Source organism: Mastomys coucha, unplaced genomic scaffold (assembly GCF_008632895.1).
Source record: "Mastomys coucha isolate ucsf_1 unplaced genomic scaffold, UCSF_Mcou_1 pScaffold21, whole genome shotgun sequence".
Lineage (NCBI taxonomy): Eukaryota > Metazoa > Chordata > Mammalia > Rodentia > Muridae > Mastomys > Mastomys coucha.
This window is the reverse complement of record NW_022196904.1, coordinates 157,884,138-157,901,358: the sequence shown is the minus strand read 5'-3', so window position 1 is coordinate 157,901,358 and position 17,221 is coordinate 157,884,138. Positions and strand designations below refer to the sequence as shown.

General features: G+C 42.7%; 1 protein-coding gene and 1 long non-coding RNA gene across 7 annotated transcripts in view; one reads left to right on the top strand and one right to left on the bottom strand.

Annotated features, from left to right (window-relative positions):
- Smarca2 (SWI/SNF related, matrix associated, actin dependent regulator of chromatin, subfamily a, member 2) overlaps nucleotides 1-17,221 on the bottom strand; it is a 173,218-nt gene that overhangs the window by 146,621 nt on the left and 9,376 nt on the right. For 4 of the 5 annotated variants that reach the window (XM_031390004.1, XM_031390008.1, XM_031390006.1 and 1 more), the window contains exons 2-4: nucleotides 12,010-12,270; nucleotides 7,912-8,038; nucleotides 1,515-1,976 (exon numbers count right to left, since the gene is read on the bottom strand). In XM_031390004.1, the coding sequence (XP_031245864.1) occupies nucleotides 1,515-1,976; nucleotides 7,912-8,038; nucleotides 12,010-12,234 (814 nt within the window). In that variant the 5' untranslated portion in view covers nucleotides 12,235-12,270. Of the gene's footprint in view, nucleotides 1-1,514; nucleotides 1,977-7,911; nucleotides 8,039-8,353; nucleotides 8,523-12,009; nucleotides 12,271-17,221 lie in introns of those variants that run through there. The other variant, XM_031390009.1, reaches the window with a different exon arrangement.
- LOC116103694 lies at nucleotides 8,499-16,628 on the top strand. 2 transcript variants are annotated; one of them, XR_004123541.1, is made up of 3 exons: nucleotides 8,499-8,556; nucleotides 9,098-9,310; nucleotides 16,439-16,628. It is a non-coding gene; the product is annotated as an uncharacterized LOC116103694 (long non-coding RNA). The 2 variants fall into 2 exon arrangements; XR_004123542.1 differs by having other exon boundaries at nucleotides 8,549-8,646.

Below are 17,221 nucleotides of genomic sequence, written 5' to 3'. Positions count from 1 at the left end.
GTCATGTGTGTCACAGAATGCAGGTACAGCAGGTCAGGAGACAATTTTCTGTAGTCGTTTCTCTCCTTCTATCTTTATGTGGGTTCTAGGGATGCAACTCATGGTCCATCAGGCTTGCGGAGTAAACACCTTCACCCTGAGATATCCTGAGATGCATACTTGAAATGCAACCTTCACAGAGGAGGACTTTAAAGCCCCTGGTACCTTTGAGTTCTACCAACATGAAAGAGCCACGTCTCCAGAAGGCCATGAAGAGGACGACGACATCGACCCCCTCCACTATTTAATCATAGCTGCTGATTCTTATCCCAAGGAGTCTAAGAAACGGCATGTGGATCTGTTACCCTGCTATGAATAAATGTTACCAGTGTTTCTATCATCCAAAGCCTTTAATAACAACAACAACAACAACAACAACAACAACAACGACAACGACGACAACGACGATGTAATGACAGTTAGGTTTCCATATCTCTGAGTCCCAACTCTGTGAATTCAACTTGCCACAGATAAAAAAATACTCAGGGGCAAAAATGCATCCATACTGAGTAGGTATAGACTTCTTTTTCTTGCCATTATTCTTTAAACAAGACAGTGTATCAACCATTCTGATAGCATTCACATTGTAGTTGGCATTTCTCCTAAACAATGTACAGATGATAAAGCACACAGAAAGGATATGCATAGTTTAAATGCAAATGCCTCGCCACATTTCATAGAAGGGACATGAACACAACGGATCTCCGTATCTATCCACTGGGGTCCTAGAAGCAATCTGCTTCAGGCACAAAGGAATGACTGTAATTTGAAGGATAATCACACCTGGGAGATCTACTTTATATTCTCACGCCAGAAACCACGGTTGTGTCCTCTGAGAAATTGGGAAGCAACTTCCTTCTGAATGGTGAGAATGAGATCTGTGACCCCACCTCCTTGTGGCTCTGTCAGAAACCTCAAGTCCTCTTTGAAGCTCAGCCATGGTAACTGCAGGGGGCTACTGTGGGCTCCACATCCCTGACCTGGAGATTCTTGCTTCTTTTTAAAATTTCCCACATTTTCAGCTTTCTTATTTGATAATTTTTTTTTTACAACAGGTCTCATCAAATGCACAAATGTTATTCCAACAAACGGGGTAAGAAATAAATAAATCAACAAATATTGAAAGACTTGCCTGGGGGGGGGGCAATTTGAGCAGGGAGTTCTATAGCTGAATGCAGAGGATACAGGGCTTCTAACCTGGAGTATACTGATAGGCTCTCAAGCAGCCTTGTACCTCTTAAAAGAGAATACAGGATTTTAGGAGGATGTGCTTAGTGTTTACGTGCTTTCTCCCAAGGTTCCCAGCTTGCAGGAAGGTCTCCAATTAAGAGACACTGCTCTAGGACTCTTTATAGCAGGAACGGAGAATCTTAGCCAATCTCACTGGCCTCTCCCAACCTAGTGCTTCTGTGTGCAAGAGGCTGCTCATGCAAGCTGGACCAGAATGATATGCATTTGGTTGTGTGTGAACCTACCAGATGGTCGGTTGTAGCTAACAAGAGCTGGCTGCTGCTGCTGTTGCTGCTGCTGGGACTGTGCCTGTGCCTGCTGCTGAGCCTGCTGGGGCTGCTGCTGTTGCTGCGGCGGCTGCTGTTGTTGCTGCGGCTGCTGCGGCGGCGGCTGCTGCTGCTGTTGTTGCTGCTGCTGCATACCAGGTAAGGTCCTTTTCCCCTGGACTGCAAGCTGCAGAGTTTCAGGGAGAGGCTGGCCCCTGGCCAACATTTTGTAAGCTAAAATCTGAGCTCGAAGCTGATGCAGCTGTACAGGACTGAAAGGCGAGGGACCTCGGTTAGGCTGGTTCATGGCCTGCAGATCTCCTGGGATGAGTGTCCCTGGCTGACTTGGCGGCATCTGGGGTGGGGTTGGGCCTCCTCCAGATATAGGGCTGGAGACGTGTTCTGGGGCTCCCAGAGGAGACGGGTGTGGTGACATATAACCTAAAATAAAAACATAATATCACAGGCTATAGCAGATGATTGGGAGGGGGGTAGTCTTGAGTACTCTATATTTCCTGTTGCAACACAACATGATAGAAATGTAAGGTATTAATACATTAACAATCACATGTAAAGTTTTTCTATCATTTAAAACTATCTAGTAGGTACATTTAAGAGGTCAAAGAAATAGGTAAAGATAACTTTACAGCAGTTTATTTAACACCCACAAGACTAGCATTTCAAAAAAAAAAAAGAGCTACTTTGTATTCTTTTTTCATAATAGGTCTTTGATATCCTATATTTCATGCTCACAGAACATCTGGATTTCTCTAGTCACATCTCAAATGATCAATAGCCACTTGTACCCTAGAAGGCAAACTGAGTGGTTGTTAGACACCTGCAGGAATGATGATGAAGGGCAGTATTCTACATTAGAAGTAGCTCCAAGCCATTCAACAAAACATTGAAGAGGTCTAACGTGGCTCTGTACAGAATAGACAGTGCCTTATGAAGAAATCAAGTATTACTTGGTTGATTATCATGCAAGCTGTGACTAACTGGCAATTATAGTCCCTGTGCAATGGCTGCACACAGCATCTCAACTGAGTTTGTCCAAAAACAGGCTAAACCAAGGACCGAGTGCAGGTAATTTATATGGGAGGTGCCGGGACACTGAGGGGAGTATAGGGAGGTGATATATGGGAGGGAAGATAGCCAATAAAAAATGCATTACCAAGCCAGCTGTTGCAGCGGGCCTCAAAGATTAATCCACTGCAGAAGCTTTGGGATACAAGATAAATAAACTACCTAGTCTTATTCCAGGGAGGAGGTTAAGAAGCTGGGGCATTTTGGCTCCTATAGTATCGGTCACTGATGAAATTACTAGTCTCACTAATGCTGAGGGGGCTATAGGACACTATTCCACTGTAGGTAAGGCAGGCATCACCAGTCAGAAGTGAATTAAGATGATGGTGCCAGCCAACCAAGCAGGTGTAGGCACAGGAATGACAGAAGGACCAAAGCACATTGGGAAGAGCATATACTGCCAATATCAATCTAAGGAAAATTCTGTTACTTCATAGTCTAAGGTAAGGCTCCAGAGTCACTCAATGTCCCACAAGTAAATCTCTGTAGCACAGCTGGTTTTGGTTGGTTGGTTGTTTTTGTTTGTTTGTTGTTTGTTTGTTTGTTTTTAAGACAGAGTTTCTCTGTGTAGCCCTGGTTGTTCTGGAACTCACTCCATAGACCAGGTTGGCCTCAAACTCACAGAGGTCTGCCTGCCTCTGCCTCCCAAGTCTTGGATTAAAGACATGCATCACCACTGCTGGACCTATATATAGCTCAGGTTTAAAAATCAAGTCTTTCTGGATCTAACGCACATACTCAATAATCTACTATACATTTTGCTATGTCAAAATATGTCAGGTATTTAAAATCTCCAGGCGTAATACTAGGGATATCACGAAAAAATGGAAGGCACGGACCTGGGTTTTAACATAACAAATTGAGGAAATAAAGAATATTTTTCTGAAGGAAGAAAAGTCAAAACACACAGAAATTTCAAGGGAAGCATTTCAGAAGGTGGTGTGCTAAACAATACCCACAACAACATATGACTGAGTGTTGTCAAAGGAGAGCAGGCGATAGAGAAAAGAACCAAGTGGCTACTGCAATCCAACAGCTGCCTTCAATTCAAACAAAGTACCAATGTTAATAAAGTGAAGGAGTCCCAAGGCAGAACAGGACAAACACAGACAAAAAGACCTGATCCTTTGATGAGCATGTGTTTGATGGTTATCGTAAAGGTCACCACAGGCCTGGCTACTAGGTGCAGGCTGTGTGTTTGAACCCATGTCAAGTCTGTAAAAAAGAGTTCCATAGCCGCAAAGATCCAGAGGTGGGAGGTCCCCACAGACTACCACCATCCTGAAGTCAGGAGAAAATAAATGATAGTTACTTTTTTTGTGGTTTTGCTATTCCGAGGGGGAAAATAAATTAACACAATCTCCTGAAAAGAACTGATGTTCTTCTATTGATTGTTAAGAACTGAAACACCACATGGGGACCTCCTACGCAAGAAGGGGACTGCTGGGTCTCAATACCCAAATCTGTATTTCATGCAGTAGCATACAACATCAGGATTGGGGTTCTAATTCTAGTTAGCTGTCTATGTAAGCTAGCCAAGGAAATCTCCCTGAAGTCAGCCTGTTAGACTGCTAGCATAAGTATTCTAACATGGTACTATTTATAACAATGAACAGAGTATCAATAAGATTCTTAACTTCTGCCATTGATATTTTTTTCCTGCTTATAAAGCTGACATTCACCCTTTAATTGTAAGCTGATCAAAATGGCTGCTCACTAAACACCTTTCTTCCCAACTCTGAATCTAGTATAAGAAGGAAAACTTACATTTTCATAGTAGGAAGACATAACACAAGGAGTTAGGATGAGTGACTAGTCTGCTGACCACCCAGTCTTCCCCATTTTCTGAGCTGTCAAGTAGAAGGTGATCCACAAGTCAAAGAATTCCTGATACAAGATCTAAAGTACTGGACAAACCCATATAAACTCAACTGCATAATGTAGCTTATTGAACCCATTTTCTGAAGTGCTAACAAGTGAATAGGCCTCCTCTACCCTACTGCTCTTTCTATAATGTACTTTGCCATCTCAGACCTAAGTTCACAGAGCCAAGGTGGACAGAAACATTTGCAATTGAGCCAATATAAACGTTCCAACTGGACTGTCTGGAATATCTTGTAACAATAATGAAAAGGCGACCAATATACCTGGCCACTGAGAAATCAATGCAAGAAAGCAGCGATAAATTTGACAAGAAGGAAATTGGCAGAATAAAATTCATATAGCAGGATCAATCAATAGACTAAGAAATTTTGCCTCAAAGTTGATAGAAAGAAGCTGGGGGTGGGAGAAATTGTTTCCCAGAATTTACAGAGGATGTTAATAGAATCGCTCTGTCACTGTGACATTAAAAATGTGACAGTGGCTTAGCTACAATGAAAGGGATTTTTTTTTCCCCAGACATGAGTAGCATCCCATAAAACTTAAGGGAAAACAGATTCTAAATGATGCATCAGCATAACATATTTTGGTAATTATCCTTAGTTGAGAAAACAGAGAGAAGAAATTGCCTCCAAGTAAATATCCATTTGTGTGAAGATAACACTGTTGCTGCAGCTACCACTCTTCTCAAAGTTTTCTCTGATTTATTCCCCCAAAAGTGTCATAAAAAGGGCAGTTTTCATTCACTAGTCTTAAAGAGTCATTAGCTCCCTACTTTCACCTTGCTTTGGAGGGAAGCAATAAGTTCTCTCCAATTAATAATCTCAGATTTTTTAAGTACTAATTTTATACACACTTTCTACATACAACAACACAGGCATGTATTTTTAGATTATATACACACACACACACACACACACACACATATATATATGTGTGTGTGTGTGTGTGTGTGTGTGTGCATATCTGCCTGTAAGAGCATTCTTAATCCACTGTGTTAAAAATAAATAATGTTATCATTGAGACCATGAGGTACACAAGTATTTACTGAGGGAAATGGTTTTTGCCTTCCAAGCAATATCCTAAAATATCCTAAACTGTGTTCTGAATTAGTTAAAGCTAGCATCCTCCTGATCAATGCTGGACCTCCCTAGAGCTGTCAGTTTAGAACGAAGTTTCCACAGTGGGATTCTTAAGATACATACTATTACCTGGTCAAAAGTTTTTTTCGATCATTCTATAAAATGGAAGTGCATTATACCAACACTGTTGTATTGTGAAAGCATTCACTCCCCAGCCTACAGAACACTTTACGATTTTAGGGAATATTACATGCTAGTTCTGACTCCACTGCCTGAAGGTCCTCCTATTTCCAAGTAATTAACACTGATGTAATTTATAGAAAAACAGAATTATTTAAAAGCATGGGCTGTCGCGTGCTTAACTTGATTCTGTATCTAAGGGAACACAGTGGGCAGAGGTGGGCAGAGTGGCAGAGAGCATCACTGCCAAGTAGGATAATCCAGATGTAAACAAAATAATCTTAAGGAGAGGGGTCAAGCTACCAGAGGATTTTCAGGAGAAGCAAATGTGAAACTGTTCTCAGTTATAAACTTCAGGTGTCTTTACTTGTTCCTTCGGGGGCATTCACACAGCACCAGTCACTTCTAGGTGTCTGGCAAAGCCAGGAGCAGAAAAAGCTGAAGCACATCTGGGTTTAGGAGTTACTGTATGCATTTCATTCATACCTTCCAGGTACTGAAACTGAGGTCTCATTATCGCTATGAGTACACATGGCCCCTTAGAATTTAAGTGATGAACCTAGAGGTGCTGCAGCAATTCATTCTCAAACTTCTCCTTCCTATCCTACAACAAGCCTCACTCCTCCAAATCTCCTCTACAGATCGAGATTTCATGAGTCATCTGGAATAATTATGCTCACCTGCGACCAGGACTCTGATCAGACCCTGGGATGTTCAAGATCATTAATAACAACAGAGGGGCACTCTAATGTCCGCCTCTGTGACCGGCTTATATATATATATAACAACTGTGAGCGCGCTTCTCTAAACCCTCACGGCCCAGTCTCTTCTGTGGTGGACCCCATCGTAAATAGAGAAAAAACTGAAACACACTTAAATTACAGGAAAGTAATGTTCAACATAAAAACCACAGGTATCCTGAAGAAGACCCACATACCAGTGTCAATGGGCACTAGATTAATGCACACGGCACTTATGTGCAAAAACAACCAAGTGGTGATTCTGCATTCAGGCTATGGGTATTTTAATGACTCTGAAGCAGCTTAACATTCCTTCCATAGCAGCAAAGGAAGGACACATGACATAGATGACACAAAGGAGAAAAGAAATTCACATACTGATTAGCAACGGTCAGGGATTGAATTGTGTTGCTACCCACAAAGAAACACTGATATCCTACCCTCTTTATCTGAGAACGCTACCTCATTTGGAAACAGGGCCAGGCAGGTCACCAAGTTAAGATGAAGCCATACTAGATTAGGGTCCACCTTGATCAAGTATCAAAAAGAAAGAGCTGGATACAGAGACAGCCAGTGAAAATGCCTTGTGGTGATAAAGGGGCGGGGGTTGTGGGTGGGACTAGAGTATAGACGTCTAGGAATGCCAAGTTTTACTGGCAACTAGCAGAGGTGGGGAAGAGTCGCCTCTGAAGCTTTAAGTGACAGCGGTCTCTTCTGATACCTTGGTTATGAACTATTAACTGCTAGATCTACAAAAGGATAAATTTGTTTTGGGCCACTAGGTTCACAGTTATTTGCTATGGCAAGCCTAGGAGACATATAGAGTCACTGACTAGCAATGGCAGGTGGTTTTGCTGCCAGAAAAACCTTTGGCCCAGGGGGTAAGTGTCAAGTCAGGGGACACAGGTATTTGGTTCATCTTACTTTTACAGCTATGCTATTGATGGTGGAGAGATCTAGCTTCCTTTCTATTCTTGTCAATTACTGGCTATATATACACGCAGAGAAATAAAGAAATTCCCTAAGCTTTAGGTCCCCCAGTTATGATGGGAGTGATGTCATTCACCTTACAAGATCAAAATAAGGACACCCAATAAATGACAATGAAGCTCTTGGATGCATTGAGTTGATAAAATTATTAGGACTTAGGAACTAAAATTCTCCAGATGAATAATAATATCTTGTTGGATGAAATGGGTGGTAGAGATATAGATATAGATATAGATATAGATATAGATATAGATATAGATATAGATATAGATATAGAAAGCTAACTGGGTTTAACCATCTTTAGACTCACAGGTTAAAGCTGTTTCTAAATTACTACCAGGAAAGTAGTAAACTTTTTGGTATGGTATCTCTTTGGTATGGTATGAAGACAAAATCTAATGTGGGGCGGACACAAACCTTGGCTGTGCTGATCCATGGGACTCTGCGGAGGGCCCATTCCTGGGTGTGGTGGGCGCATGCTGGTGCCCTTCATGGATCCACAGTGGACATCTTCAATCCCCTTCTCATGTATCCCATCCATGGGCTGAAAAATGTAAAGGGCATGTGTTAGAGACCTCCTTAAGGTACATTATTTCTAACAAGACTATCAAAAGCCATCCCCAAAGTCTTTAAAGATGTGACACAACTATTCACTGTCCATTCTATGGACCTATAGTTTTATACTTCATAAGTAAAAACAATAGGAAGAGATATTACACCAACAGGATCAGCAAAACCATCTCTAAGTCAAAAAAATAAGGCTTTAAAAAATGACATTCTTTCACCAATGTCACAACTTCCCAATTAAGAAAAAAAAAGTACTGTTCATGGGATAGCCAAAGGCTACTCTCTCTCATACCTCTGTAAATAGCCTTGAAACTTGTTACATATTGAACTTATTCTGGAGTCCAAGTGAAGGCTATGTGAAGTGGTTGAGGCGACCTATTTTCCTGGTCATTTTCCCTCACTGGAGGAGTGAACTAAGGAAAGTTACAAAGTTGAACCAGAAGGTTCCATGGCAGTTGGGAAGAGAAGAACATAAGAGGTAGAGAAGCGAAGGGGGTGAGTACTGAGAAGGAGGGAGTGAACAGAAGAGAGAGACGCTGCTGCCAAGGGAGGGAAACCAGGAGAGGCTAAAGGCACAGGCTGGAAGTAAATACCAAGCCCAAGGATGGGACACCGGACCCGGGGCCCAGAGCATGACAGACACACAATAAATAGCTATTGAACTGATGTTAATCCAATCCAGAATCGGACCATGGAGCATATGTTTGGAAAGGGAAACGTCTATTCTTCCCCAAACTGTAATAGCAATTTTCAAAACAGCCTGAAAGGAACATTTCCAAGAGTTTATAAAAACCAAATGACTCCAAGCAAGAAAAGTATGAGTGTTTGCAGTTTTGGAGAAAAGAAAGTTAATTTCTGCAGAGTCAAAAGCATGCACTTGAAAAGAGGGAAATTTTACCATAAAGAGGATGTTCAGAACAAAAATGGGAAGAATCTGGTATAAAGAGTGTCACTGAGTCTGTTAAGTAGTAATAATAGAGAGGAAATCAAAGCCATGCAGCAGATGTATTTAGGCCGCTTGTTTACTTATTTTCAGTGATGTTGAAAAGCCGAAGCTCAGAGGGAGTTAGAGGAGGAAGATAAGGAACACAGAGGCCTGAAAAGGAAGGAAGAAAGTGGAGGCATCTGGCCAGCAGGTGTGAGCTCTGTGGGTTCACCCAGGTCCTCACGCAGAGCAGAGCGCTGCAATGGAGGAAAAGCAGGGGGCAAAATCGGCAAGGCTCAAAGAGGAAAACTTCAAAGTCCACAGGTAAGACAAACACAGAACAAAAAGAAGCATTCAAACTCAAAACAAAAAGAGTGAATTGGAGATGAGAGCTGTAAAGATGATAGGAAAGAAACCATGAGTTAGAAGAGATGCCAATCAATAAAACTGCCCAACAGAAAAGCAGGAAGGGACTAGCCCTCACCCACAGACTTCATTTCTAAATGCATCCATCACAAAGGTTAACTAAACACATTTAGTTAACCACATTTTTCCTCAGGTCATCTGGAGGTTTGGTAACAGAGTCTACAGGGGCAGAACACATCTAGACTAAACCTTCAAGTTAACATAGCATGAGACAATTCAGTGACTTCAGTATGCCAAGATGTCACCCTATAATATGCTATGGAAAATAAGAGCTTTATTAGTTCAGTAGGTATTCAATGAGATAAGCGGGCACGGTGGCACAGAGAAGGAAGGAGGACAGGAGGGAGTTCAAGGCCCTTCTGGGTTACACAGTGATGTCCAGGCCAGCATCAGTTACATGAGAGTCTACCTCAAGCAAACAAACAAGCAAAAGTGGGGAGGGATACAAACTTGGGGATACTGCAGATACATTATTGAATAAAAAGAGGAATGTTTCCAAATAATGAATAGAGATGGTATGGTTCTGTGATGTGAAAAAACCCTGTCTGTGCATACCTGTGCTGATACTGTATTTTTTTACAGAGTATGGGGAAAGTAACATGTATAACTGCTTCCTTGGGGAATTATCTTCTTTATTTTGGCCCTGTTCCACTTCTCACAATAAACACATACTACTTTCCTGATAATAAACCTTCACTTTGGCATTCTAATGCCCTACCTTGAAAATGACTTAGAGTCCTACAAAATGAGGAAAGACCTGCTGCCCCTTTCTAAGGGCGATGCTTTTGTTTTTATCAAGTATCTTCTATCACTTGTCTACCATGATGGTTAGCTTAATATGTCACCTTGAATTAGCCACGGGTATCCAAATGACTTGGGTAAGCATAATTTCAGGGTTTGTCTCCAAGGGGTTTTCCAGGTGGGATCAGCATTTGAATGTAAACTTAAGAAGCAGAATGCCCTGACCTAAGTAAGCAGCAGGCCTCATCCCACACTGCCTAACCAGAAGCCAACAGAAGGTGAGGGTCAGGAGGAGGCCTGTCTTCTGACCTAGGCTGGGAGTTTGTTTCCCGACTTTGACTAGGGCTTACAGGATTGACGGTTCTGATTCCCAGGCCTCCAGACTTGGGTGGGAACTAAACCCCTTCTCTATCCTGCTGACTACAAACTGTGTGACTTGTCGGCCTTCACCTGAGACAATTAACTCCTAAGGATAAACCTTGAATATCACTGGTTCTCCAGAATCTCTTCTGTTTCTCCAGAGATGATGGATGTATCTGCAGCTCTGCATATGCTGCTATGTGATAGCATCTATCACAGGGACAGGGGCGTAAAGCCTCCACTGGTCTCATGAGACAAGACCTTCAAGTAACACATGATGCCCTTGTTGGTTTTCTTCGGTTACTGCTAACCCTCAAAGCAAACAACCTAGGAGGAGCTTTCTTTCTCAGAAAAGCTATCCTTAGTATCTCTTAGAAGGGTTCTGTGCTGAACAATACCCATATTCCTGGCAAGTATCAAGGTCTCATAAACAGGGTGACTAGACACTATTCTAGGAATGAACAAGAAGATCTTCTGAACTAGAGTTCAGGACAGAGGATCCCCAAGATTCCCACTGCAGCTCATATAACACACTGGACACAAAGCAGGATTGTTGAGACTCTGAGACCAACCTGAGCTAGCTACGCATCTCGATAAAGCAATAAAGAAAGAACTCCCCATGAACTATTTAATTTTAATAAGGTCCTTTGAAAATATACTTTCTAAAGATGTATTTACTTGTGGGTGTGTTTGTGTGCATGCACGCATGCTCACCCATGCTTTCTCTCGTGACACATATGGGGGTGCCGGAGGAGTTCAGAAAAGGAGATCACTCCACTGAAGGTGCAGTTACAAGCAAGTTCAAGCTGCCCAACAGCAGTGCTACACATGCTCTTAGCTGCTGATCTATCTCTCCAGGCCCTGAAATATCTTCAGAAGATGGACTTTTACCTCTTTTTTTTTTTTTGAAACAGGTTTTCTCTGTTACCTCTTATATAGATCTAGTTTTATCAAATAAATTTCAACATTTGTAGGGAGGACTAATTTCCAATATATTGATTTGTGAGTAACATAAATTACATGAGAGATAAGGGAAGGAAGTCTCCCTTACTGAGCTACACATTCACCAAGACAAAATACCTTTAACCTACTAATCCCCCAACCTGTCCAAATTACATGGCAGACCTTTGTGTTTGAAAAAGAAAACATCTTTACTACTGGGCCATCAGTGGAAGTGCTTTACACCAGTCTGGGGATGGTTTTTGTTTTAGATTGGGCTTGGTTGTGGTTTGGTTGTTGGTTTTTTTTTTTTTTTTTTTTTTTTTTTTTTTTTGTTGTTGTGTTGTGGTTTGTTTTTATGATATCCAGGTTGTTCTCCAATGCATGATCCTTTTCCTTCAATCTCTCAAGTTCTGGGATTACAGGAATGCTTTTAATAACATGCAAGTTAACACAAATTTCTAGCTAGATCCTCATGTTAAGAACAGGAGAGAGCCCAGAGTCATCCGAATGCCCAAGAAGACAGGTGGAGTGGGAAAGAGGGCACAGAATCTCACCTTATGCAATTGGTGCATGCCTTCCTGTGGGAAGTCTGCAGAGCCCATCGTTGACATAGGATGTGAGACACTGGGAGGTCCAGGACTAGGACCCATCATGCTGTGTACAGAACCTGGGGATGGTCCTGGTCCAGGACTAGGCCCCAGAATTGGTCCAGGAGAGGGTCCAGGCCCCGGGGAAGGCCCAGGATGGGGCATTGCAGCTGGGTCTGTGGGTGTGGACATCTATGTCTCCTGGCTCTGCCAGTCAGCAGAGTGGCACTAAGTTGGAGAGAGGGGAAAAAAGAGAAAGAAAGGAATGTTTTAAACATGATGTTAAGGTCCAAATAAAACAGTTGTTAAAATCTGATGGTGCCATTTCTGGAACTAACATCAAACAGAACTGCCTGGCCTCCTCCAGATGTTTGAATGAATGTGATATATAACCCTGGGCTCAGGCTTTATGAAGACCACTTGTTTAAAAAAAAAAAACACACACATACTTTAAGTGATTCCCCTGAATGATAAATCATCCTGGATATAGAGAGGCTCACTGGAGCAACTGAAATTTAACACATAAGCAGAATCTAAACAAGTCTGAAATTTATTACTAAACACAACAGATACTGGCTTAGGCACCTCAGAAGTCATTAAAGCCCCCACTCCCCCAAGCCACTGGAATAGAAAATCATTTCCAAGTAAGTATCCAACCAAGACTCATTCTCATAAGCCAACAGGCAATAAAAACTTCACAAAGATTTCTAGATAGCTAAAAAGGGAAAAAATATAAGTTCATCAATTGATAATAAAAAGAGAAGTCTCAATTATGGAAAAGGAAGAAAAATTATACACATGGTGGCACAAGTCTTTAATCCTAGCACTTGGGAGGCAGAAGCAGGAAGATCTTTGTGAGTTCCAAGCCAGCCTGGTGGACAGAGCAAGTTCCAGGACAACCAGCACTACAGAGAGAAACCCTGTCTCAACAAAACAAAACAAAACAGAGAGAGAGAGAGAAGAATGCTACAGGGATCATACAAACACAGGCTCAGATAGATCCAGACACAATTACTAGATAAGTTCTTGCCTTGATACTTCTTAGAGTCAGATGAGACAGTATATGTAAAACAACAATAAAATCCCCAACACAGCTGCCTGCCTCACCTACCCACCACAGCTACTGGACCTCAAGTAATCAAAATGAACAAAGCTGTGGTCCTCTAAGTATTATAACCAAAACCACTTGGACAACTAAGGCTCAGGATTTGTGCTAAATCTCTGGTCAAGGATGCCAGGGTGTAGCTGTCTGTGCCTGAGAATGGATGTTCTGTTTCTCCAGACTTAACTGAATACTCCTCCATCACACAGCTTCCTAGCTTCCTGGCATTTCCTCAGAGTCACTGCACCTTGGATAGTAAGTCAAAATGAGTAAATAAGATGTTTTCCAAATTCCGGCAGAAATCAAGGATCCTAAGCAACATAGCTAAGGGCCAGTATGATAATAATTGTTCCATGTTCAGGAGTTGCCCTGTAGGTACACATGTACATGGGAAACATTTTTGCTGTCAACCTCACAAGTCACAGAATAGCTCCTTCTAAGTGACTCACCTACTACATAATGGCAGAGATACAATTAGACCAGCCGGCCTAGTCCCCCATGGCTCCTTCATGGTGAAGTGGGAGGTGAAGGGGAAAAGCCACATCAGTTCCATTCCTGCTTGCTTACTGAACCTCTAGAGAGCAAGGCCCACGAACGCGGAGCTTTGTTCCTCACTTCTGTGGCCCCAGCATCTTCTATCTGTGTGTACAATGGGCTCAGGAAATACCTGATGATAGGCATAGCCATGCACACCTGCAATGCCTGTGCTTGGGATAGTGAGGAAGCATCCTTAGAGAACTCTAGGCTAGCCTGGGCTAAAGAGTGAAACCATGCCATGCAACAAACTCAGTGAATAAAGAGCAGGCAAGATGTCAAGGGCAAGTAGATTCAATAAATTCTGTAAATAAATCTAAAGAGTACCCAGTGTTTGAGGGGTACAAATAAAGAAATCTTTAAAGGGTATGCAGAGACATAGACTTTGGTGAATAAATTAAAACAGGAACTCAATACAAGTATTTCCTCAAACAGAGAAGGGCCTGGGGTGAATTATAACCTTAAATACCCTGAGAACCAAATGTTATTATTTTTTTATGACTAACAAAGCAGATGGAAATAACCTTTGTGTTTACCTTCCGCCTACCTCTCACATAAACACAAACATGTTCGGTCAGCATTTTAAACTTAGGAAGATGACGTCAATTCACTGGGTACTACAAGTTATAATGTTCTGCCTTGTATATCAACAAACTGATACACCCCTTTATATTTTAGTGAATTAAAGGAAATTACTTAGTTCCTGTTACAGCTTGTTGCGAAATCGGCTCCAATAGGTATTTTGGTAATATAGCACAAGATTGAACAATGAAGACCCGAACACTCAAGTTAGCCTGACACCTCTACTTGTGTTTGACATGTTTAGTATATATAAATCCACGACTGTGTTCTGCATGTATCATCACCTTTATCTGGAATCTCTGAGATGTTGTAAAACACATACAACTCCAGACAAATATTTCTCTCTCTTTTTTTTTTAAGAAACTAAAACTTCTCATGAGGAAAAATATATTTGGAGGGAAATGGGAAGTTATGGAACACATTAAGTGGCATTTTAATATAGGAACATGATTCATGGGAAACTCCATAATAAGAGAATCCACAGACTCACGGATGCAATGAATATATAGGTCTAAGAGAAGCAGCACGATTTAGGTCTGGGTCATGTTAATAGAGAATAGTGAAGAGCTAGACTCTCCAAACTCCAAAGCGATGATGGCTGATCTCCAACTCCACTGTGAATCCAGACATCCCAGTTCTGCCTCAAATCTTGAGGACTTGAAAAGGACCTTCCCCATGGTGTCCCTTGGCTCCCTCTAGTCTTAGGATGGGAATATCTCCAAGGCCCCTCCATCGATCTATCTACCGTCTTCCAGAGAATCTCCAAGACGCCCCCATTCCGATCCTGTGCTTGCTCGAGATCCTGAATAGGCTTCTAGGCCCAAACCAGGATTGTCCATCACTCAAGTACTCTCAGGAAGAAGAGTTGAGGCCAGAAGTTCTGCTCTTCTTCTTCCTCTACATTTCTGGCTGCGACTTTACTCTTTAGTTCAAATGCACCATGACACAATCCTATATTGTTATTATAAAGACCCTTAGGGCTACAGATCTGAGATGCAAATCTCAAGGCAGGGAGTGTTATCAGTGAGGGCTTCACGTCTAGGCTAGCTACTCAGCTCTCTCCTTGTGTCCACTGAAATCCTTGCCCCTTTTCATCCTCCTTCAAGGCACGGGATGGGAGAGATAAGGGGATGGCCCCAGGAACACGGTGGGAGGGGAGCCGGGCTAATCCCAGATGATAGGACTATCCCAGTGACGAAACTGACATTATTTTCAGTTTGCATCAGAGTTTTACATCGTCTCAGAAAGGGACAACCTAGTCCACAATGCTGCACCTAATACATTGAAGGTAATCTGCCTGGGAGAGAGCCAGCTGCCACCCATACACAAGCAATACGGCCCCCTTCCCTCCCTGCCATGTTACTCTCTGCCTCAGACTAGGACTCCCAGAGGCCCAGGCCACTGTGTTCTTGGCAAGAATTCTTCAGCAGTACACCCTGTCTTCTTCACCCAGACATTCTTGCCTTTACAACCGGGGAGTGTGTGCTTTTAAAAATAAAAGCCCCGTGGTTGCACTTCCCACAACCCCAGATCCCACAGTCAGCCTAAGTCTCCATCTCCCTCTCCCTCCTTGCTCTCTCTGGAAAGGCTGACCCCCTCCATCTGCATATTAAAAGGAGTTCGACTCCACTAAATTTCAAGGGTCACCACTCCAACTATGACAACCTAGACAAAACTCAAGACTCCTGGCTAATTGCAAGCCAGGAAATTCCAAGGACCTGCACGTGGGTAATAGGATTTTAACATACCTAATATGCTTCATAATTATTCTACACATAAGGAGACACTGTATCAGGCTCCCACTGCCAAGGTGAAGGCAGGAAGGAACAACTTGGCTTGCCCAAAGTAACATGGGTGACAGGAGCAAAACTCCTCATAGAACCGTTGTTTATCTGTTGACTTGCAGTGCAGCACCCAAGCAGGGTGTCTATCAGGGCAAGCCTACCACCACCAAATCAAAGCTACCAGAGCCCACGACCTTCCTGCTGAGTTTAGGAAGCGGGAGAAAGGCCCGAGTGAGTGAGTTGTTGAGTGAATGTGTATTGTTCACACCGGCATGGCCTTGTCAAGGGCCCCACAGTCTCAGGCTCAGAGGGGGGAGGGGGTGGGGTGGGGCAAGTGCTAATAGTGACAGTGCACAGAAAATGTTCACCATAGATTTCTCTCCCACTACCCCAGATGCTTACAGTTTCAAGATTGCTCCCCTCCAGAGACTGCTCCTACTGAGATGAACTAAACCTGTCTTCTTGATCCATCTGTATAACCATAAACTGTGCCTCCTGGTTTTATCTGTACGTAATAAGCCCGCCTCATTGTTCAGCTGTATGCAGTAGCCCTGCCTCTCTATATAATAAACATGCTGATCGTCCAGGGTGCTGTGGTTTCTCCAGAAGAGAGCGGGTCCACTGTTGATCCCAGCTTACTGTCTTTGCTCTGAGTATGCTTCTTACCTCTTCACTCCCTTGATGCCCTAGTTGGGTCCAAATCCCTGGGAGCCACACAGGGATGCACCACCTGAGCCCTGATGCCCACTCCTATGACCATCAGGTCCACCTTTTCCTTACTGCCTTGGAGATGAGAGGAAGGCACGTCGATTCCTAAGGATATAACCAGGAGAATAGCAGGCCAATCTGCAGTCTTGACCACACTGATTTAGGGATAACATGCCTCAGCTTGAGCCCCGGCACCTCTGTAATGTGTTCCACTGCTGGGCCAGACAGGGATAGAAAGTGAGAGACAAAGAGCAAAGATGGAAACACAGGCAGAGGTGTTTGGCAATGGCTAGGCTTTGGCTTGGACGGTATATTTACTTATCAGGGAATGAAATAAAGAGAAGCCAAGCCCTAAAGAGATTCTGAAATGAAGACATCAGTGCCTGAATGGGTCACAATGCTTAGTCCAACACCAAAGGATCCATTTTGTATGTATTTATTCTCAGCCCTACAGAGTGTTCCAGGCAGA